The sequence below is a fragment of the Anabrus simplex genome, chromosome 3 (assembly GCF_040414725.1).
Source record: "Anabrus simplex isolate iqAnaSimp1 chromosome 3, ASM4041472v1, whole genome shotgun sequence".
In the NCBI taxonomy this organism is placed as follows: domain Eukaryota; kingdom Metazoa; phylum Arthropoda; class Insecta; order Orthoptera; family Tettigoniidae; genus Anabrus; species Anabrus simplex.
The window spans coordinates 50,554,843-50,576,514 of NC_090267.1; the positions used below are offsets into that span (position 1 = coordinate 50,554,843).

Here is a 21,672-nt window from a genome sequence, read left to right on the forward strand (position 1 = left end):
AAGAATTGATGTTCCATGGGCATTGGTAGGTCAAATGAAATCAGCTGATGGTGTACTTAAATATGACAGACTCTCTAAAGTGATGCTTGCTATTTTATCAATTCCACATAGCACTGCAGAATGTGAAAGGATTTTTAGCAGAGTCACAAAGACAAAAAAGTTCTGATCCTTGCTGTCTGAACAAACTTTGCAACAAACGTTTAACCTTAAAATCAGTTCAGCAAGGCAAGTGCTTTGAGCAAAAATTTAGTTCCAAGTTTCTGAAGAGGGCTAAGTCAGCTACGGATGTGTTGAACAACAATTAGTGGTAATGTGTTCAGCATGTTGAAGGATGAGAAGTTGCATGTTCCTAAAGTTCAGGCATGTCATGTATTTAGTATTCACATATAAATAATGAAAAATATATATATGTAGGCCAAATAGAGTTGTTAATGTATTGAATTATAATGAATTAGTACATTTTCTACCATCAGTGATGCGTCGTCATATGTCGCGATTCGCTGCCAAATTTCTCCTGTTTTTTTTTACTTTTGAAAGTTGGCATGTCTGTTTAAGGCAGAAACAGGTTTCAGAAAGGACATTCCAAGGATTATTAATGAACGATGGTAGTGTATATGTGAGGACTTACGGAAGGCTCAGTCAGCAGCATGTAAAGGTAGTTGGATGTAAGGATAATGTCCGGATAGAGGAGGTGAATGACTGAAATTTACCAATGATAATAAAGACATTTACAAAAAGATGCAAAAAGTTGAAAGCTAGAAAGGAATCTGGGGTTAATAAGTTTTTTGGGAGTATAATAAAGGCTATGGGCTGGAATATAGTGCCATATCTGAAGTACTTATTTGATTACTGTTTGTATGAATAAGTGCCTCTGCGAACCATGTGACCTTGCCGCGGTGGGGAGGCTTGCGTGTCTCAGTGATGCAGATAGCCAAGCCGCAGGTGCAACCATATCGGATGGGTATCTGTTGAGAGACCAGACTAACGAATGGTTCATTGAAAGGGGGGTAGCAGCCTTTCGGTAGTTGCAAGGCCGGCAGTCTGGATGATTGACTGATATGGCCTTGTAATAATACTCAACATGGCTTAGCTGTGTTGATACTGCTACACGGCTGAAAGCAACGGGAAACCACAGCCGTAACTAACTCCCGAGGACATGCAGCTCTCTCTATATGAATGATGTACTGATGATGGCTTCCTCCCAGGTAAAATATTCCGGAGGTAAGCTAGTCCCCCATTCGGATCTCCAGGTGGGGACTACACGAGAGGGGGCGATCATCAGGAAGATGGATACTGACATTCTGCGAGTCGGAGCATGGAATGTTAGAAGCTTGAATCGTTGTGGTAGGTTAGAGAATCTGAAAAGGGAGCTGGATAGGCTAAAGTTAGATGTAGTTGGTATAAGTGAAGTACGTTGGCAGGAAGAACAGGATTTTTGGTCAGGCGACTACCGAATTATCAACACGAAATCAAACAGGGGAAATGCAGGAGTTGGTTTAATAATGAATAAGAAAATACGGCAGCGGGTACGCTACTACGACCAGCATAGTGAAAGAATTATTGTCGTCAAGATAGACACCAAACCAATGCCCACCACAATAGTGCAGGTCTATATGCCTATTAGTTCAGCGGATGATGAAGAAATCGAAAGAATATACAAGGATATAGAAGATTTAATACAATATGTCAAAGGTGACGAGAATCTAATTGTGATGGGAGACTGGAATGCAGTGGTAAGCCAAGGAAGAAAAGGTAGTATAGTAGGAGAATTTGGATTGGGACAAAGAAACGAAAGAGGAAGTCGGCTGGTTGAATTCTGCACTGATCATAATTTAGTCCTTGCCAATACTTGGTTCAAACACCACAAACGACGGCTGTATACGTGGACGAGACCTGGAGACACTGGAAGGTATCAAATAGACTTCATTATGATTAGGCAGAGATTCAGAAACCAGGTGTTGGATTGCAAAACTTTCCCAGGAGCAGACATGAACTCTGACCACAACTTGTTGGTCATGAAATGCCATCTAAAGTTGAAGAAATTGAAGAAAGGAAAGAATGCAAAAAGATGGGATCTAGACAAGTTGAAAGAAAAGAGTGTGAGGGATTGTTTCAAGGAACATGTTGCACAAGGACTAAATGAAAAGGCTGAAGGAAACACTATAGAGGAAGAGTGGAGAGTCATGAAAAATGAAGTCAGTAGGGCTGCTGAAGAAATGTTAGGAAGGAAGAAAAAATCAACTAAGAATCAGTGGATAACTCAGGAGATACTAGACCTGATTGATGAACGACGAAAATACAAGAATGCTAGAAATGAAGAGGGCAGAAAAGAATACAGGCGATTAAAGAATCAAGTGGATAGAAAGTGCAAGGTAGCTGAGGAAGAATGGCTGAAGGAGAAGTGCAAGGATGTCGAAGGTTGTATGGTCCTGGGAAAGGTAGATGCTGCATACAGGAAAATCAAGGAAATCTAGGTGTATGAATATTAAGAGCTCAGATGGAAAGCCACTTCTAGGGAAAGAAGACAAAGCAGAAAGATGGCAGGAGCATATCCAACAGTTGTATCAAGGTAAAGATGTAGATAATTTGGTTCTGGATCATGAAGAGGCTGTTGATGCTGATGAAATGGGAGACCCAATTTTGAGGTCAGAGTTTAACAGAGCTGTGAGTGACCTCAATAGGAACAAGGCACCTGGAATTGATGACATTCCCTCTGAATTACTGACTGCCTTAGGAGAAACCGGCATGGCAAGGTTATTTCATTTAGTGTGCAAGATGTATGAGACAGGAGAAGTCCCATCCGATTTTCGGCAGAATGTTGTTATACCTATTCCCAACAAAGCCGGTGCTGACAGGTGTGAAAACTACCGCACTATTAGTTTAGTATCTCATGCCTGCAAAATTTTAACACATATTATTTACAGAAGAATGGACAAACAAGTTGAAGCTGAGTTGGGAGAAGATCAATTTGGCTTCAGAAGAAATGTAGGAACATGTGAAGCAATCCTGACTTTACGTCTGATCTTAGAGGATCGAATCAAGAAGGATAAGCCCACGTACATGGCATTCGTAGATCTAGAAAAGGCATTCGATAATGTTGATTGGACCAAGCTATTTATGATTCTGAAGATGATAGGGATCAGATACCGAGAACGAAGAATTATCTACAATCTGTATAAAAATCAGTCTGCAGTGATAAGAATTGAGGGCTTTGAAAAAGAAGCAGCAATCCAGAAAGGAGTGAGGCAAGGCTGCAGTTTGTCCCCTCTCCTTTTTAATGTTTACATAGAACAGGCAGTGAAGGAAAACAAAGAGAAATTTGGAAAGGGAATCACAGTCCAAGGAGAGGAAATCAAAACCTTGAGATTTGCCGATGATATTGTTATTTTATCTAAGACTGCAGAAGATCTCGAAAAGTTGCTGAATGGTATAGATGAAGTCTTGGGTAAGGAGTACAAGATGAAAATAAATAAGTCCAAAACAAAAGTAATGGTGTGCAGTCGAACGAAGGCAGGTGATGTAGGAAATATTAGATTAGGAAATGAAGTCTTAAAGGAAGTAGATGAATATTGTTACTTGGGTAGTAAAATAACTAATGATGGCAGAAGTAAGGAGGACATAAAATGCAGACTAGCACAAGCAAGGAAGGGCTTTCTTAAGAAAAGAAATTTGCTCACTTCAAACATTGATATCGGAATTAGAAAGATGTTTTGAAGACTTTCGTGTGGAGCGTGGCATTGTATGGAAGTGAAACATGGACGATAACTAGCTCAGAAAGAAAGAGAATCGAAGCTTTTGAAATGTGGTGTTACAGAAGAATGCTGAAGGTGAGATGGATAGATCGAATCACGAATGAAGAGATACTGAATCGAATTGGTGAGAGGAGATCGATTTAGCTAAATTTGACGACAAGACAAGATAGAATGATAGGACACATCTTAAGACACCCAGGACTTGTTCAGTTGGTTTTTGAAAGAAGTGTAGGTGGTAAGAACGGTAGGGGTAGACCAAGGTATGAATATGACAAGCAGATTAGAGCAGATGTAGGATGCAATAGTTACATAGAAATGAAGAGGTTAGCACAGGATAGGGTGGCATGGAGGGCTGCATCAAACCAATCTATGGACTGATGACTCAAACAACAAGAACATGAATAAGTGCTACCAAATAAATGGAGAGTTGCAATAGTAGGCCCATCGTACATGGGAAAGGGTGATAAACATAAAGTGAATGATTACAGGCCAGTCAGCTTCACATGTGTTGCTTGTAAGCACTTGGGTTGCATTATTTCTGATTACATTGTGAAATTACTAACAGGTTTGATAGAAAGTAGTTTGGGTTTAGGTAAGGTTATTCTAGAGAGGCTCAAGTTGTAGGATTCCAGCAAGATATACAGTAGCAGATATTTTAGATTCAGGAGGTGAAATGGACTGTATCCCTATTGACCTATCCAAAACTTTTGATAGGGTAGACCATGGGGGATTACCGACGAAAATGCCAGCTATTGGACTAGGCAAAAGCCTGGTAGAATGGATGGCTAAATTTCTCGAAAAAATAACGCAGAAAGTTAGAGTAGTTGAGGTGTTATCCGATTCTGTAATGATTAAGGGGGGGGGGGGGGGGGGTAGAGCACTATAATTGGACCTTAATGTTTTTTATATATAAAAAAATTATATTGTTAAAGAACTGGAATTACAGATAAGACTATTTGTAGATGATATTATACTTTATAGAGTAGTAAATGAGTTGCAGGATTGTGAGTGAACCTTTCCACATGATTATGAGAGTATTTAAGGGCAGTAGTAAGGAGGTAAATGAGAGGTCATATAAGTCTGGTGAGACCCCAATTAAAGTATGATTCCAGTGTATGGGACCCCACCCTAGGACAACTTGATGATTAGAGCACTGGAAGAGTAGCATGATTTGTTCTGGGCAATTTTTGACAAAGGAATAGTATTACGAAAATATTGCAAAGTTTGGACTGGAAGACCTGCGAGTAAGGGGAGGAGATGTTCGATCACATGGTATGATCCGAGCTGTCAGCGGAGATATTGCATGGAATGACGTTAATAGATGAATAAGCTTGAGTTGGGCTTTTAAAAGTAGGAAATATAATAGTATGAAAATAAAGTTGGAATTCAAGAGGACAAATGGGGACAAATATTAATTTATAGGACGAGGAGTAAGGCATTGGAATAATTTGTCTCAGGAAATGTTCAATAAATGTCTAAGTTCTTTGAAAAGTTAAAGAAAAGGCTAGGTAAACAATTAATAGGGAATCTGCCACCTGAGCAACAGCCTTAAATGCAGATCATCGATGATGATTGATGATATCTTTTAGCGGAGTGGGCTGAAGAAAAACTGACAGCTTAACAGCGATGGTTATCTTTTCCAATGGAATTGAAACTGCAAGACATAAGTTATCTGACTTGAAGAAAGTATATGAATTCATATTGTCACTTCCTGCACTAATAGGTCCATAGATAGGGTGTTTTCAATAGTTAACCATTTCTGAGGATCACAGAAATTTTCAACGACAAATGAATGTCTTAAAGCCATGTTGATCATCCAAATACATCATTCAGAATCTTGTTTAGAAATACAAAAATTAAAAAAAAAAAAAAAAGGACGAAGTGCTCATAAAGAAGATTGGTATTGCATATTCAAAAATACGATTGCACTTGTGCAAAGCTGTGCTTGTGTTTGATTTATCACAGTGGGTAGCTGGTTGATGGTGAGAAACAAGCATGTCAGTGGACCATGTACAGTCATCGCATGAGTATTCCATTACCAATAGGACATGATGAATTTTAAAGAAGAATTTGTGAATGCAACAAATGCAAGAAAGCAATAGAACAAATTCAGAATAGAATATGTGTTGATCATTCAGGGGCTAGGGACGTTAGAACGAAAGGAACCACTATATCACCATGAACTGACTAACTGAGCAGACATAGATTTACCGTATGCTCTGCCTGGTGAAAGAGCCAGATATAGAGCAATGAACGTAAATCAACAATAGTTCGTGGTATAGCTGAATGCAGTCGTATTTTGAACAAACAGTACACATCAACCACTTCTACTGCAAACATTGATTAAAATGGGGCAGAGACTTTCTATAAACTCTAATGAAGAAGGATTTTTTTTAAATAAATAAATACATATGTCTTTATTATAGACTGCCATGCCTTTCAGCATTCAGTCTGCAAGCCTCTGATATTTTACAAAACTCTGCCACAATCCTGTATTTATATTTAACTCATGGCCTCGTTTAGTTCTCTATCTCTTACCTTTCAATCATTAGAAACTGAGTCTAACCATCATCATCTCGTTCTCCCTCTACTCCTCTTACCTCACATGACCCCACCACCGAAGGCAGTTCGTAAGTAAAGCCTCATCACTTGATTTTATTCACAACTTACCCTTTATCTCCTCATTCAGAATACCCTCCTGCCATTGTTCCTACTTGTTTGTACCACCCTCTCGCTACTTTCATGTTTGTTACTTCAGATATATCCTGAGTCCACCCAGCTTTCACTACCATACAGCAAAGCTGTTCTGAAAACAGTGTAAAGTAGTTTCATCCATGAAATGACTTCTTTCATACAGAATACTCTCGATCGCAACTGCAAACTCGCTGCATTATCTTTGCTCCACCTTGATCCAACTCACTTTCTATACTACCATCCTGGGAGAATACAGATCTGAAATATGTGAAATGATCCACCTGTTCCAGCTTGGTATTCTCAACCTGACATTCAATTCTCTTCGATTTCTTACCTACTGACATCACTTTAGTCTTGCAACCGCTGATTTTCATATCATTGCACCTGTTTTCAAGTTCTGAGATATTAGACTGCAGGCTTTCAGAACAATCTGCCATTAAGACCAAGTCGCCTGCATGGACCAAACTACTTACTACATTTCCACCTAACTGAATCCCTCCCTGCCACTTTATACCTTTCAGTAGAAGATCCATGTTAACTGTGAACAGCAAAGGTGAATGATGACAACCTTGTCTAACCTCTGTGTGTACCTTGAACCAAGAACTCATTTTATCATCAATTCTCACTGCAACCCAATTGTCAACATAAATGCCTTTGATTGATTTTAATAATCTACCTTTAATTCCATAGTCCCCCAGTAGAACGTACATCTTTTCCCTTGGTACCCTGTCATATGATTTCTCTAGATCTACGAAACATAAACACAACTGTCTATTCCTCTTTTAGCATTTTTTCAATTACCGGTTGCATACTGAAAATCTGTTTCTGACAGTCATGTGGTCTAAAATCACACTGATTTTTATCCAATATACTCTCAACCACTGATGGCACCCTCCCTTCCAAAATGCCAGTGAACACCTTGCCTGGTATACTGATCGATGAGATACCTTGATAGTTGTTGCAATTCTTCCTGTTCCCCTGCTTATAGATAGGTGCAATTACTGTTTTTGTTCACTCTGAATGTAACGTACTAATACTTCATGCTAATCTTAATATATGAAGCCATTTTATCATTGCCTTCCCACCATATTTCACCATTTCAGGTCTAATTTCATCTGTCCCTGCTGGTTTATGACAATGGCATTTATTTACCATCCTTTCCACTTCTTCAAGTGTAATTTCACCAACATCATTGTCCTCTTTTTCATGAGCTTATTTGTTTGCAACATCCCCAGAAAGATTTCCCTTTACGTTGAGAAGATATTCAAAATATTCCATCATCATCATCATCATCTGTTATCAATGATCTGCATTTAGGGCTGTCGCTGAGGTGACAGATTCCCTATCAGTTGTTTACCTACCTTTTCCTTCAATATTTTCAACGAACTTGGAAATTTATCAAACATTTCCCTTGATAATTTATTCCAATCCCTTACTCCTCATCCTATAAATTATATTTGCTCCAATGTGTCCTCTTGAATTCCAACTTTATCTTAATAGTATGATGTTTCCTACATTTAAAAGCTCCACTCAACCTTATTCTTCTACTTATGTCATTCCACACCAACTCACCACTGACAGCTTGAAACATACCACATAGTCAAACATCTCGTCTGCTTACTCCCAAGGCTTCCCAGCCCAAAGTTTGGAACATTTTCATATTCCTTCGACCTGTCCAGTGATTTGCTGAAATCTAGTATGAGTTCACCTGATTTAACTAAAACACTATTCGTTTCCTTTTTTCCCTTCTTTTTCTACTGTCCAGAATGTTTTCCCTGCCGCTTGACCTAATCTTTGCCGGGCTGAGTAGCTCAGATGGTTGAGGCGCTGGCCTTCTGATCCCACTTTGGCAGGCTTGATCCTGGTTCAGTCTGCTGGTATTTGAAGGTGCTCCAATACGTCAGCCTCGTGTCGGTAAATTTACTGGCACATAATAGAACTCCTGCCGGACAAGATTCTGGCATCTCAGCATCTCTGAAAACAGTAAAAGTAGATAGTAGGATGTAAAGCAAATAACATTATTGAACTAGCACTTCCAGGTTATTACTGGAATCATCCCACTACTTCTTCCTGGATTCAGCAATTATTTGTTTTGCTCTGTTTATTTCATCTAATATTTTGGAGACTGAAAAAGAGGTACAGTGAGTATAATATGGAAATTAGCATTTCCAAGACTAAAGTGATGTCAGTAGGGCAGAAACTTGTGAAGACTGATCGTCATGTAAGAAATATGAAACTGGAACAGGTGGATCATTTCAGATATTTAGGACTAGCTGCAGTACCCATCATTGATAGGACAATTATGTAGAATGTGCCAAGTTATCGAACTCGCTAGCTACGTTCCGCCAACATTCAGGCATGCCATTTTTACTCGGGACACAGAATTAATCCCATCTATCAGAGTGAGTGGCAGCAGAAGAGACAAATCACATCTCAACAATGGTCAATGTAATGTTATTGTTGATCAGTTTTATGAGCTTTCGATGTTGTAGACCTTCACATTTAGTTTCTCTGGGATATTAGAGCATCTAATGAAAGTCAATCCTTCCTTCTTTCATGATTTCCTCTTGTTTTATTCTTCAAGCGATCCTTCCTTCATGATTTTTCTAATTTTTTATAATCATCTTCACATTTTTCCTTGTCAATACGGACCAATGACCACGTGGTTTTGCACCTTAAAACAGTCTTGACAAAAACCATCACCAGTTAACACGATTAAACAATATTTCCATGTTAACAATGCTTGGCAGTGATATGGACTAAATGACAAAAGTCTAAATTCATCACCGGTACTCTATTATCATAGTTGATACGGTGAAACTGTATAACCAAGCTCGATAGCTGCGGCCAGTATTCGGAAGATAGTGGGTTCGAACCACACTGTCGGCAGCCCTGAAGCTGGTTGTCCGTGGTTTCCCATTTTCACACCAGGCAAATGCTGGGGGTGTATCTTAATTAAGACCACGGCCGCTTCCTTCCCTTTCCTGTCCCATCGTTGCCATAATAATAAGAAATAAATAAAATATCTTTCCACTTATTGTCACCAAGTTTGTATGCACTTTTAATTGTCCATTATTCATTGGCAAGCTGGGTGATCATTTGTTGCCTACGCTTGCACTGTAAGGCATGATATTTCTCGCAGTGTTGGTCACGGAGTCTGCACAAGCAATCTGGGCCTTGTTCATGGTAATTCAAGGTCTGGCATACTTTATGATGGAACCCCTGTATGGCAAACCTCGTAATTGTATGCCATAAGACCTATCTGTCGGTGCGATGTAAAGCAACTTGCAAAAAAGAAAACAAGAAATGTATAAGACATAAGTGATTGGAACTTGCATTCTCTATAACTTTTGTTGCGGTATGTAATACTTTTCAATAGGACCAATAACATAGGTATTTTAAAAATGAAATTTTAGGCACCTACCCCTAGACTAACATTTCATCCAGCGTGAATAACAATTATTTATATCCTAGACTGTAGAACCTTATTCCCAGACTTTACATACCAATTTTCATTAAATTCTATTTTCCCATTTTCTCGTAGTTCGGCGTTGATATGGACTTAGCAACAAAAATCGAAATTCACAAATATCTCTGTCATCATAGCCGGTACAGTAAAAACGTATAAGACATAAACGATTGTAAATTTAATTCTCTATAACCTAAGTTATGTAGTATTTATCGATAGGACCATTAAGAACATAAATATTTCAGAATTAAATTTTAAGCCTTCCCCTAAAATACCATTTTACTCAGCGATAATAAAATTATTTATAGTCTCGATTGTAGTGCATCATTCCCCGACTTTATATACCAATTTTCATTAAATTTTCTTCAGCCATTTTCTCATGATGCCCATACATACATACATACAGACAGACAGAAAATTAAAAAGTTTATTTCCTTGTTACTGTGGACACGACCAATACAAAAATACCATTCTTTTTCTATTCTGAGCAATGTACAGACAGAACTATTATAGATAGGTAGATAGATATGTATTCTCGCTGGATGGTAATGTAATAAGTGAAATTGAATCAAGATGCAGCAAAGCTAGTGCAGTGAGCTTCCAATTGTGGTTAGCAGTATTCTGTAAGAAAGAAGTGAGATCTTAGATAAAACTGTCTTTACATGGGTCTGTTTTCAGATTGACTTTGCTATATTGGAGTGAAACCTCAGTAGACTTGGTACAGTAGAGTCCTGTTAATCCAAACCCCGTTAGTCCGAAAGTCTGGTTAATCCAAACTGAAATATTCAATTTTTTTTTTAATCTCCTTATTGAAATTATTAATGTAACTGCCAAAGAATGGACATTTCAAATTACAGTATGTACTGCAGTGTATTGTAGAAACTATTTTCCTCAGCCGGTTGAGGCGCTGGCTTTCTGACCCCAACTTGGCAGGTTCGATCCTGGCTCAGTTCAGTGGTATTTGAAGGTGCTCAAATACGTCAGCCTCGTATAAGTAGATTTACAGGCACGTAAAAGAACTCCTGTGGGAGAAAATCCCAGCACCTAGGCATCTCCGGAAACAGTAAAAGTAGAGTTAGCGGGACGTAAAAACAATAACATTATTATTAGAAAATATTTTCCGGTTAATCCAAAACACGTAAAAGAACTCCTGCGGGAGAAAATCCCAGCACCTAGGCATCTCCGGAAACAGAAAAAGTAGAGTTAGCGGGACGTAAAAACAATAACATTATTATTAGAAAATACTTTCTGGTTAATCCGAAAATTTCATAATCCGAACAGGCTCCGGTCCCAATTATTTCGGATTAACGAGACTCTCCTGTATTTATTTTTCATAAGTTAGAAGTAACAGACATGAAAGTAGCAAGAATGCTTGCTGGTACAGACAGATGGAAACAATGGCAGGAAGGAATTCAGAATGCGAATTTAAAGGCTAAATTAGGAGTGAACTCCATGGATGAAGCTTTACGCATAAACCAGCTTCGGTCATGGGGTAATATGAAGCTAACGGAGGAGGATTGGTTACATGTAATTAATTGGAGGATTAATTGGATTAATTGGAGGATAGGTTACCTAGGAAAATAACAGACTCATCCTGTGAGGGTAAGAGAAGGAGAGGGAGACCAAGGCAGTGATGGTTAGACTCTGATGATTTGTCAATAAGAGGTATGGAACGAAATAAACCTATGGAGCTAGCTGCAAATAGATGACTGTGGAGGTGTATACTTAATTAACAGAGGCATGCACACCAAGCATTGAAAGGCATAGCCATCTACAGAGTCTGGCAGAAAGCTCTGATGGTTTTCGAAATTTAAAATGGATGTACTTAAATGTATGTTGATATTTATTCATTCATTGAAAAGAAACATTGTTGCCATTTAATAATGATGAGGAAGAAATGTCGTGGAACAACAATTTAGTTTTGCGTATAACACCCTCCAGATGGTGTCCATTGTTTCTCATGCACTCCTCAATCCTGTTTCTGAAGTTCCCCATTGTGTGCTGTACCATATCTTCCAGTATTGACAAAATTTTGGGACGAATTGCTTTCTTGAGATCATTTGATATGTGGGGTTTGGCCTTATAAACTTTTCCTTTAAGATAGGTTCAAAGAAAATAATCACATGCCCTGAGATTAGGTGGATGAGCCGGCCATGGAACATCACAACGGCGGGAAATGACACATCCAGGGAACATATGGCTTAAAACTACCATTGAAGCCCTAGTTGTGTGCGTTGTCACACCATCGTGCTGGAACCAGAAGTTAACCCGAATCAATAAAGTGTCTGTGTAGTATTATAATTATAATCTATTAACTTGATTATCCGCATTGATGACTCTAATGGTCGCAAATATAAAGGTGGAAAGTTCCTATCTTTATATTTGCGTGTCTGTGTAGTTCCCATGCCAGAAAGTTGCAGTCCAAATTCACTGTAACAGCATGATCGCCCTCATCGAAAGAATATGGTCCAGTTGTCCCAAAGCTGCTCACACCACACCGTCACCCATTCACTGTGAAGTGGATGCTCGTGCAGGATGTGTAGATTTGTGTCAGACCCGTATTGAAAGTTCTGCTTATTTACATAACTGAAGAGATGGAAATGTGCCTCGTCACTGATCATGATAATCATGTTATCACTCATCATTTCCAGCATTTTCATGGAGAAAGCTCTTTGACCTTCGCAATCACAGATACTCAACTTGTGCGTAGCTACCAGTTTATAGGGGTTGAACCTAAAATGTTTATGCAGGTTTCTCCTCGCCGACCATTCAGAAAGACACAGAGTAGCGGTGTGACAGCATGACGAACGTTCAAGGCTGTTCTGAAATGCTTGGCTCACTGCCTGGATGTTCTCAGGCATACAGGCGATTCTTGGCTGTCCTGTTGATTTCCGTTTGGATGCCTATGCAGATGTTTCTGAAGTTGTTAACACACAGCCAAAATGTGTTGCAGCTGCGAACTCGACCATGTCGGCCCACATTGAGATGTTACTGAAATCTTTACTGTGTAGCAGCCAGAGAGTCACTTGTCTTAAAACATGTCTGCACAGCAAACGCCCGACTTGTAATGTTTCACAGCTCCATCACAAATAAGATGGCATAGAAAGTGGAGTTCATCCCCTTCTCTCCAATCTGCATGCGCCTTTCCTAACTGAAGCTACAGCCAGTTTAAAAACATCAGATCTTTTTGCCGGACCCTGTATAATGAAGATATATGTATGTTGAGCATCCTTTGATTGCCCACTTTTACACTTTCTGTAATTGGCTTGTATGGTTCCCTTGACCAGTATTGTGGAATAACATGTACAATTTCATAAGAAATCAATACATTGTTCACATTTGAAACTTGTCATATTTCATCATATTACACCTTCAGTATCATCTTATTCCTTCCGTGATTACAAAGTTTACATATGAACATAGCTGTGTGTTCCTTTGGATGGACCCGGTTTGACCATGCTCCCCATATTGACAGTGGCCTTTCCTTGTCAGAACTTCCTGGATGACTCAGAATACATCCACAGTATCCCCTGCCTGTCATAAGAGGCAACTGAAAGGGGAACTCCCAAGAGCTCTCGTCCTGGGTGCATGGGTTGCCAACGACGGAAACCCCTAGCCAAACCTGGCATTGCTTTGACTTGTGCCAGGTCCTCACTTTCGTCTTTTCTATCCAACCTCTCTTGGTCAACTCTTGTTCTCCGACCCCAACAATTTTTTGTTTACGAAGCCTAGGGAGTCTTGCCCTTTGTGGCCCATTCATTTCTTTCACCAATACCTTCATTCTTCCTTCAGTCAGTCTTTGTTATAACTTCTGATTAGTGTTAAGAGAGGGTAGTTGCCGAGTTGCACTTCTTCTTAAAACAATAATCACCATCACCGCATTCTGATTTGGCCTTTCTAGCATAGTACAGTATGTTCAAAGTATCTAATTACCTTTTCTCATACCTCTGATGAGAGACGTAGATGTAAATGCAAATGCACTGTGTATCATCATACACCTTCAGTATTTGAATTTCACCTCCATAGACTCATAGCAAGTAATGCAGGTGTGGTAAACACAGGCGCCGGCTGAATCTAGCGTTACTTCCGTTTACTGGAGTCAGCTTTCAGTCTACAACCTCAACAGTATTAGGTTTTGGGAAGCATTGAAATCCGGTCTTTTATCTTGAGCCCATGTCTTTCTTTGGCCGATCTATATACATATTTTTTTTTAACAAACTGCATTACATTGTACCGACACAGATAGATCTTATGGCGATAATGGTATAGAAAAGGACTAGCAATGGGAAGGAAGCGACCGTGGCCTTAATTAAGGTACAGCCCCAGCATTTGCCAGGAATGAAAATGGGAAACCACAGAAAACCATCTTTGGGACTGCTGACAGTGGGGTTCAAACCCGTTATCTCCCAAAAGCAAGCTTATAGCTACGTGGCCCAAACCTCATAGCCACTTGCTCGGTCCAATATGTCTCAGTGGGTGGGTGGGCTCTCTCCTGCATATTGGTAATCTAATTGTTTTGCTGCTTAAAAAAAGTCATCACCACCATCATCATCATTTATATATCAGTTTCTCAACCAATATTTATGTGTAAAATATTTAAGAATTGCCTTATTTTGAGATTTAAAATCTTTTCAGGTAGGTAAAGGAAGAGAGAATTATATTTAATATCTGTTGTGGACTAAATATTCAACGATGACACAACCTCTCCTTCAGCCAGAGATTTTGGAAGTCGTGTTCTCCAATCTTGATGGGAAGTCATTACTGAAGTCATCTCGTGTGTGTTCAACTTGGAAAAATGTGGTTGAATATATGACAGGGGTAAGTTAATTATATTGTATAATTTTAAACTCTTTGATTCTGCTTTTTATGTGTGTACAAGTACTTTCTTACATTTCCTTAAACATGTAACACTTACAGGAATCAGTGATAATCTCTCTTAGGTTTTCGAAGCTGTATTTTAAACACACAATGTTTATGTGAAGAAATCTATTGTATGTGTTCAAAACAGAGGATTTGGGTATTGAAAAAGATAATGATGTGAAGTAGGTAGACCATTCAAAATCCAAGTAGAAGTAAAGCATTCAGCAGTAATATAACTAGGTGAAGCTTAGTGCGAGCAATAATATTGAATATTATAAATAATTTATAACTTTTAGGTTCTTTTTCAGGTATATTATTGTTACCATATGTTTTCTTTTTCAGGTGGTTTAAAAATATTTTTTCAAAATTAGTTTTGGCAGACTGAAGAACCTAACAGTTATGAATTAACTGAATCAAAACTGAAAAGAACTGGCTTCAAATATTACGTATTTTATGAGGGGTGATCAAAAAGTTACCTTTCAACGGCCATACAGTCCTGAATCAGGATGCCAATCGGGCAAAATCGCTGTGAGCATTGAGGCACTCATCCCATCGACGCACCAGGATGAAGATCCCCGTGTGGTAAAACACTGTGTCCTGCTGCATGAAGAAGTCCGTAACCACCTACTGCACATCCTCGTCTGACTGGAAGCATCTTCCCTTCAAGGCCTTTTTTGAGGAGACCAAAGGTGTGATAATCGCATGGGGAGAGATCAAGACTATAGGGCACGTGCTCGAGTGCTTCCCACCGCCTGCTTGTTATCGTAATGGATGAGTCTAGCCTTCAAGATCGGCCGGCGTCTTGTGTCGAAACGCGACCCGCGCGGAACATTGTACACCATTACATGTTACAAATCACAACAGTGGTTTTTGACAGACATGTTGTCCCATACACAGTCTTCATTCTCCGATGGATGTCCACCAGTGTTTGTCATTCGGCAGCCAAGATCAGAATAACAGTGTGTTGGTCCTGTTTGGATGCATTTGATAATAGTGTTGCCGTAGTTTACATGGCCATATTTAACGCAAGCACCTTGGCACGAAACGACTGCCACACTAATCCCTTTGCCTACATATCCATGCTTATATGTCCACATCGGAGCTGCGCTACATTGCATGTCCACTGCAGCAATGCCGTCAGATGGGAACTTTTTGATCACGCCTTATAAATAACTCATTTTAAGAAGAACCTCTTACATTTCAGTTGTCCTCATCCTCCATATCTTTTATATTGCAAAGATCATAATGAACAATCAGTTATACTGACTTCACTACTCCAATTTAGCAACTACCAGGTACTTTACAGTATGATGTGTAGTTCCTCACTGTAATCGACTTCAGCATGAAAATTCTCTGCATCAGTTGGATTGAGTGGCTGTGATGGTAGAGTGCTGGCCTGCTGACCCCAACTTGACAGGTTCGATCCTGGCTCGGCCTGGTGTTACTTGAAGGTGGAACTAGGTGGATACACACTGAGGGAGTGCATTAATGCCAGTGGAATGAGTTTCAGCAGTGTGCTGCAAGGAAATGGTGGTAGGGTGGAAGAAAATGTAAGGCAAAGATACTCAGGCTTCTAAACCTGCCTATAGTGAGATCTATAGAAAGTTACCTGAGCAAGACATCTATTTAGGGTTACCACACATCCGCATTTATGCGGACATGTCCTCGTTTTCAACGTTTAATACAGTGTCCACGTACATTTTTACGATTTCTCTTTTTGGGTAGTAAGATCTGTTGAATTCTGTTTTCATCTTGTATCGTCAACAAGTTACATATTTTTTATATCACTTATTTAATTACACCCTGTATTATTTGCTTATAATCGATCTGTTATGCTAGTAGAACCGAAAATATCGGTTTACATTGCTTACAATCGATAAATCAATCTTTTTAGTTAGCTTAGAGATAGCTGCAATAGTTGTGTAGTAGTAAAGAACAATTTAGCAAATTACTTAAAATTGCACAATTCTTCTTTGCAGTGCCAGCCAATTACGCTTGTATTGAAAGGTTGTTTTCCTTAATACAGGCACAGTGGACAAAGGAAATCGACTAACAGTTGATTCTGTAAAAGAGATTGCAGTGGTAGAATTAATTTTAGACATGTGAATTGCAAAAACTGTTTTAAATATTTGTGTCAACAAAAGGCTCTGTTAAAAAAAGTTTCAGTCCAGTGAGAAATACCCATGGGACATTGGCTCTGAAGTGTAGGTATGTTTAATGTGTGTAATAATTTTGCTTGTTTCTTACCAAATACCTATTTGACAACATAAAATTCAGGATTCGGCAGTCAATCACGTTGAGGGTATCCTCATTTTGGGGTTCCAGAATATGGTAACCCTTCGTCTGTACTAGATATTCATGTAGGAGCAAACTCTGTAAAAGATAGCTGATGACCACCATCAAATTCAGAAAAGTTGCATACCAGGGGTATGTATTATGTGTTGAAAAATATGCAGTATTGCACCTCATTATAAAGGGCAGAGTTGAAGGACAGCGAGAAGTAGGCAGGAAAAGAATGCCATATCTGAAGAATATCTAAGACTGGACTGGAATAAGAACCATCAAACAACTCTACCTTGTTGCTGTCCGTATTGGCCACCAACATTCTGGAGACTGGGCACAGCATATAGAAGAAGACACTAGTGGGGGTACAAACCCACAGTTTTCCAATTTTGTGTTAGGTAATAAAAGACTAGGAACACAGCACAAACACAAAAAAAGGATAAAAGGAACACCACCTGTATTCCCCTTTATCATTTTGTCTCTTTCCTTTTCCTGTGTTTATCTGACTTTCATCTTGCCCCACATGAAAACTTGAATGGCCCCTCAATTAGTGATGAAGCCTCCTCCTGATAAAGCTGGGAAACCTAAATGAGCTCATAGAGGACTCAGAAGATATGAATTTAAAAGAACTGGGATTGATGAGGAGAGACCTAGTCTGTTTGAAGATGTGGTGATTGTCCTTGTCCATTTGTATTTTCATTCTATTTCTCCCTCTTTCTACTGACCTGTCTTTGTATTTATCCTGTTATGGGTTCTTTCCAATGTCCCTGCCTTTCTATGTACAGGGTCTCTCATATAAACCCAGACCGAACACACGGTGTTTGTACTCTGCGCTACGGCAGCTAGCAAACTTATGTCACGCGCAGCCGCCCTGCGTTAAGCGTGTATACAATCTTTTATTAAATCCTACCTTATAAAAGATGCTAGAAGTGACGTCCTTCCTGGGTTATATAGGCATTATATCTGGTAACCACATTCTGGCTGATGCAAGTGAGTTCTGCCACTGTAATGTTTCTGATTTCATTCATAATATTTTCTTTCCATTCCTCCAATGTGTGAGGATTTGTTCAATACACTTTTTCTTTCAGTTTACTCCACAAGTAAAAATCACACATCTGGAGAACGAGGGGGAAGTAGACCAGCACTGATCACCGTGTCTATAAATACTCCTAACTGAGATTGTAAGAAGGGAATCTTCTGCTGTATGAGCAGGGGCTGAATCTTGTTGAAACCAACCGCACAATTTTTCTTCTTCTGTTAACTGATGGAAGAACGCCATCAAAATGCCATCTTGTTACTAGTACCGCTCTGTATTTACTGTTGTCTCAAAAAAAAATAGGCCCAATTATTCGTCTTGCACTAACAGCACACCGAACACCAATCTTCCTATCATAATGAGGGACTTCATACACATCATTAGGATTTTCTGCACACCAATAGCAAGAGTTATGACTGTTCACACGACCATTAAGATGAAACCAGAACTTTTACATATGAAAATACGGTATTGCAATGATAACTGTCTCACTATGTTAACTGCTGAGATTCAGACTGGCAACTCATGCTTGCCAGGTCAAACGTGCAGAACTGCTTGCAGGGTCAAGAACTATGCCCGCGCCTCCCATATTCCAGCTGCTGTTGTGCAGAATACAAATACTGTGCGTTCGGTCTGGGTGTATATGAGAGACCCTGTATAACCTGATTTGCACTTATTTGTTCCTTTTCATCACTCTTTATATATGCTATTCTTTTCACCATTAGTGCTATGAGCTAACTTGTTTCTGTTAGTGATATAAACTATTGCTTTGTATTGTAGGTAACTAAAGTATGGAAACAATGTTGTGAAGAAGAGATACATCAAGATGTGTTGACAGATATATCAACTAACCTGTACCCAACATTACTGTCTTCATCCCAGGAAGATAACACCAAATGGAGAAACATTTACTTGTGTTGGGTACAGTGGAAAAACATTGACCGCTGGCCATCCATTAAGAAAGAAGTGTTCACCATATCTAGAAGGAATGAATTCATTACATGTATGAAGATGTCTGGGAATTGTATTATAACAGGTCACTTGTATGGAGGAATCCACATATGGGACTGTTCACAAGGTTATCTGGGGTTTGTCACTATGCATCTCAAGGAGGTCACAGATTTGGGGCTTCTCTATATCCCAGGTGAGTAATTATTTTGGAAGTAAACATGATAACCAATTTTTGCATGTGAAATAAGTAAACTGTACAAATTATTTATATTTCGCAAGGACATTGTTCCACATCCTTGAATAGAAACTCGACTGATTACAACTGTTCTAATAGTGACAGTTTGAACTTGAAATCATTTGAGCATTGCTCTGTTGGTTAAAGATACTCTTATTCATCACCAGGTGGTTCACTATGTGCTTTTGTATTCCGAGTAGGAACCAGTATCGCCATTTTCATTCCAAGAGAGATGTTTCCTTTTTACCATGTCCGTGAGTTGTAGAATAGACAACAAGATCATCAGACTAATCCCACATTGGGAGAGGGAAGGAGTAATTGAAGAAAAGTGTAATGGAAGAAAGATAAATACACAGGAAAAGAATTGATATGTAGACGTAAAGAGCTGATTGCAGAAACGGTGGTTTAGACTATGTTTATGGTTAAACAATGTCTAAGTATGACTGCCGCATTGCAAAGACGTAAGACACTGTCTAAAACCGATGTTCAACTGGCCATGTTTCAACCCTGCTGAGAACACTGTTTAACTTAAAATATTTGGAGTAAATCACAATCAGAGGTTATGTACCGTGTGATATATATAATTTGTATTATGATGCTGAGATGATTCCAGGAAGAAAGGTTAGATCTTTTACAATAAAAACTGGCCGCAGACAAGATGATTATCTCCACTGCTTTTCAATATGGCTCTTGATTACATCATGAAACTTTGGCAAAAGGAAAATCCATCTACAATCAAAATGAAGCAAAACCCTCAATGAGAATAAACTGCCTGGAATTTATAGACAGTTTAGACCTAGTAACCCCTGATTTGAAAGAAGTTCATGGCCAGATCACCAGTCTCCAAAATATTGCCCATGAAACCCCTGAACATAAATAAAGTCTTCATAAATGATCAAAAAATTAATGTAGTTCTACAATTTAAATATCTTGGAGAAATCATCACACACAACTTAAACAAAAATGTTTTTTTTGACAAATAGAACAAAGTGAAAAAAAAAAAATTCTAACCTGGTCAATGTGTAATAAGAAATGCCTGTCAATAAACACTAAGATTCAACACTAGAAAACCGTAACCCACCCAGAAGCCACATACGCTTGTGAAACCTTGTTCCAAATTAAAAACAAAAGAACTGATCAGCTCCTCAAAACTGAAAGAAGAATAATAACTTGCATAAATAAGAAATACCAGATTGAAGGAGTCTGAAGAATCCTTCCTAATGAAATTGTCTATCAAGAGTTTGACCCAATCACCAGCACAATGAAGAAGAAAAAATCTTGTATTTCTTTCACATTTTCAACTGTCGGGAAATCGGATTTTACGACAACTAGTAATGAGATATCTTGGAAAGAAGACAGGAGGGCAATAGATCCACAAAATTCAGCAGTTGGTTCGAGATAACAGATGCAGAGAATAAAAATAAAATTAACACCCATCTTAAGACTAACAAATTTTCAGCAGACATTACACATAGAAGGGCGGTAGCAATTTTAGACTAATTGAGAAAATTACGATCGTTACAAATGAAAAAAGTACTGGGCAGATCCCAGGAACCAAACAGTACAACTTTCAAAGAGAATGTGAACATGGAATGACTTAAGTGGTCCAATGTGGCCAATAAATTTAATAATAATTATTATTAATACAAAAACCATCTTAATGGTCTCACTCTAGCTGATGGTGGTAGACATGTAGACATTCATACTTTTTTATCTGATATAATTTCGGTTTCAAAAAATCAGCTTACGGAGTCTAGAATACAATACAAATATGCATCATAAAATTGGACACCTTGTTTTTCTTGTCGTGCTTTCTCCATTACTGAAGGTTGTCAACAATCACAGCGAAGTCTGCACAATTTTCAGATATTTTCTTCAGTCTCCTTGAATCTAGTCCTGTCAAATCCTGTAAGTTCCTCAGCCAAGAGTGTTTCCTTCAACCGTAACCTCTACATCTACCAATTTTACCCTGCATGATCAATTTTAGTCAGTTTACTTTTTCATGCCTCTAATATTCCCAAGGTACTGTCTTTCTTTTCTTGATTGTACACACCAACATTCGTACCCTCCTCATGCGCCTGAGTACAACAGCATTGGAGATGTGGTCGGTCCACAAGATCTGTAACATCTTTCGGAAGACATACATCGTGAAGGCATATATTCTCTTGTTGGCATTACATTTCAGAGTCCATGTTACAGAAGCACTGAATATGCATAGCATCTGATGAAGTTGAGACATGCCTCCAAGCTGAGGCTTCTGTCACACAGCTGATTCCTCATTTTCAGAAAGCTAGTACGAGCCATTTCTATTCATGTATGCGTCTCTAAATCCAGGTCCAAGCCCTCAGTAATCCAGTTGCCAGGGTACTTAAACTTCCATACTTGTTCAATT

General features: G+C 38.9%; 1 protein-coding gene across 4 annotated transcripts in view; it reads left to right on the plus strand.

Moving 5' to 3' along the window:
* Positions 1-21,672, plus strand: part of LOC136865959 (uncharacterized) — a 191,452-nt gene that overhangs the window by 27,946 nt on the left and 141,834 nt on the right. For all 4 annotated transcript variants that reach the window (XM_067142526.2, XM_067142525.2, XM_067142527.2 and 1 more), the window contains 2 exons: positions 14,551-14,733; positions 18,875-19,238. In XM_067142526.2, coding sequence (XP_066998627.2) covers positions 14,608-14,733; positions 18,875-19,238 — 490 coding nt within the window. In that variant the 5' untranslated portion in view covers positions 14,551-14,607. The remainder of the gene's footprint in view (positions 1-14,550; positions 14,734-18,874; positions 19,239-21,672) is intronic.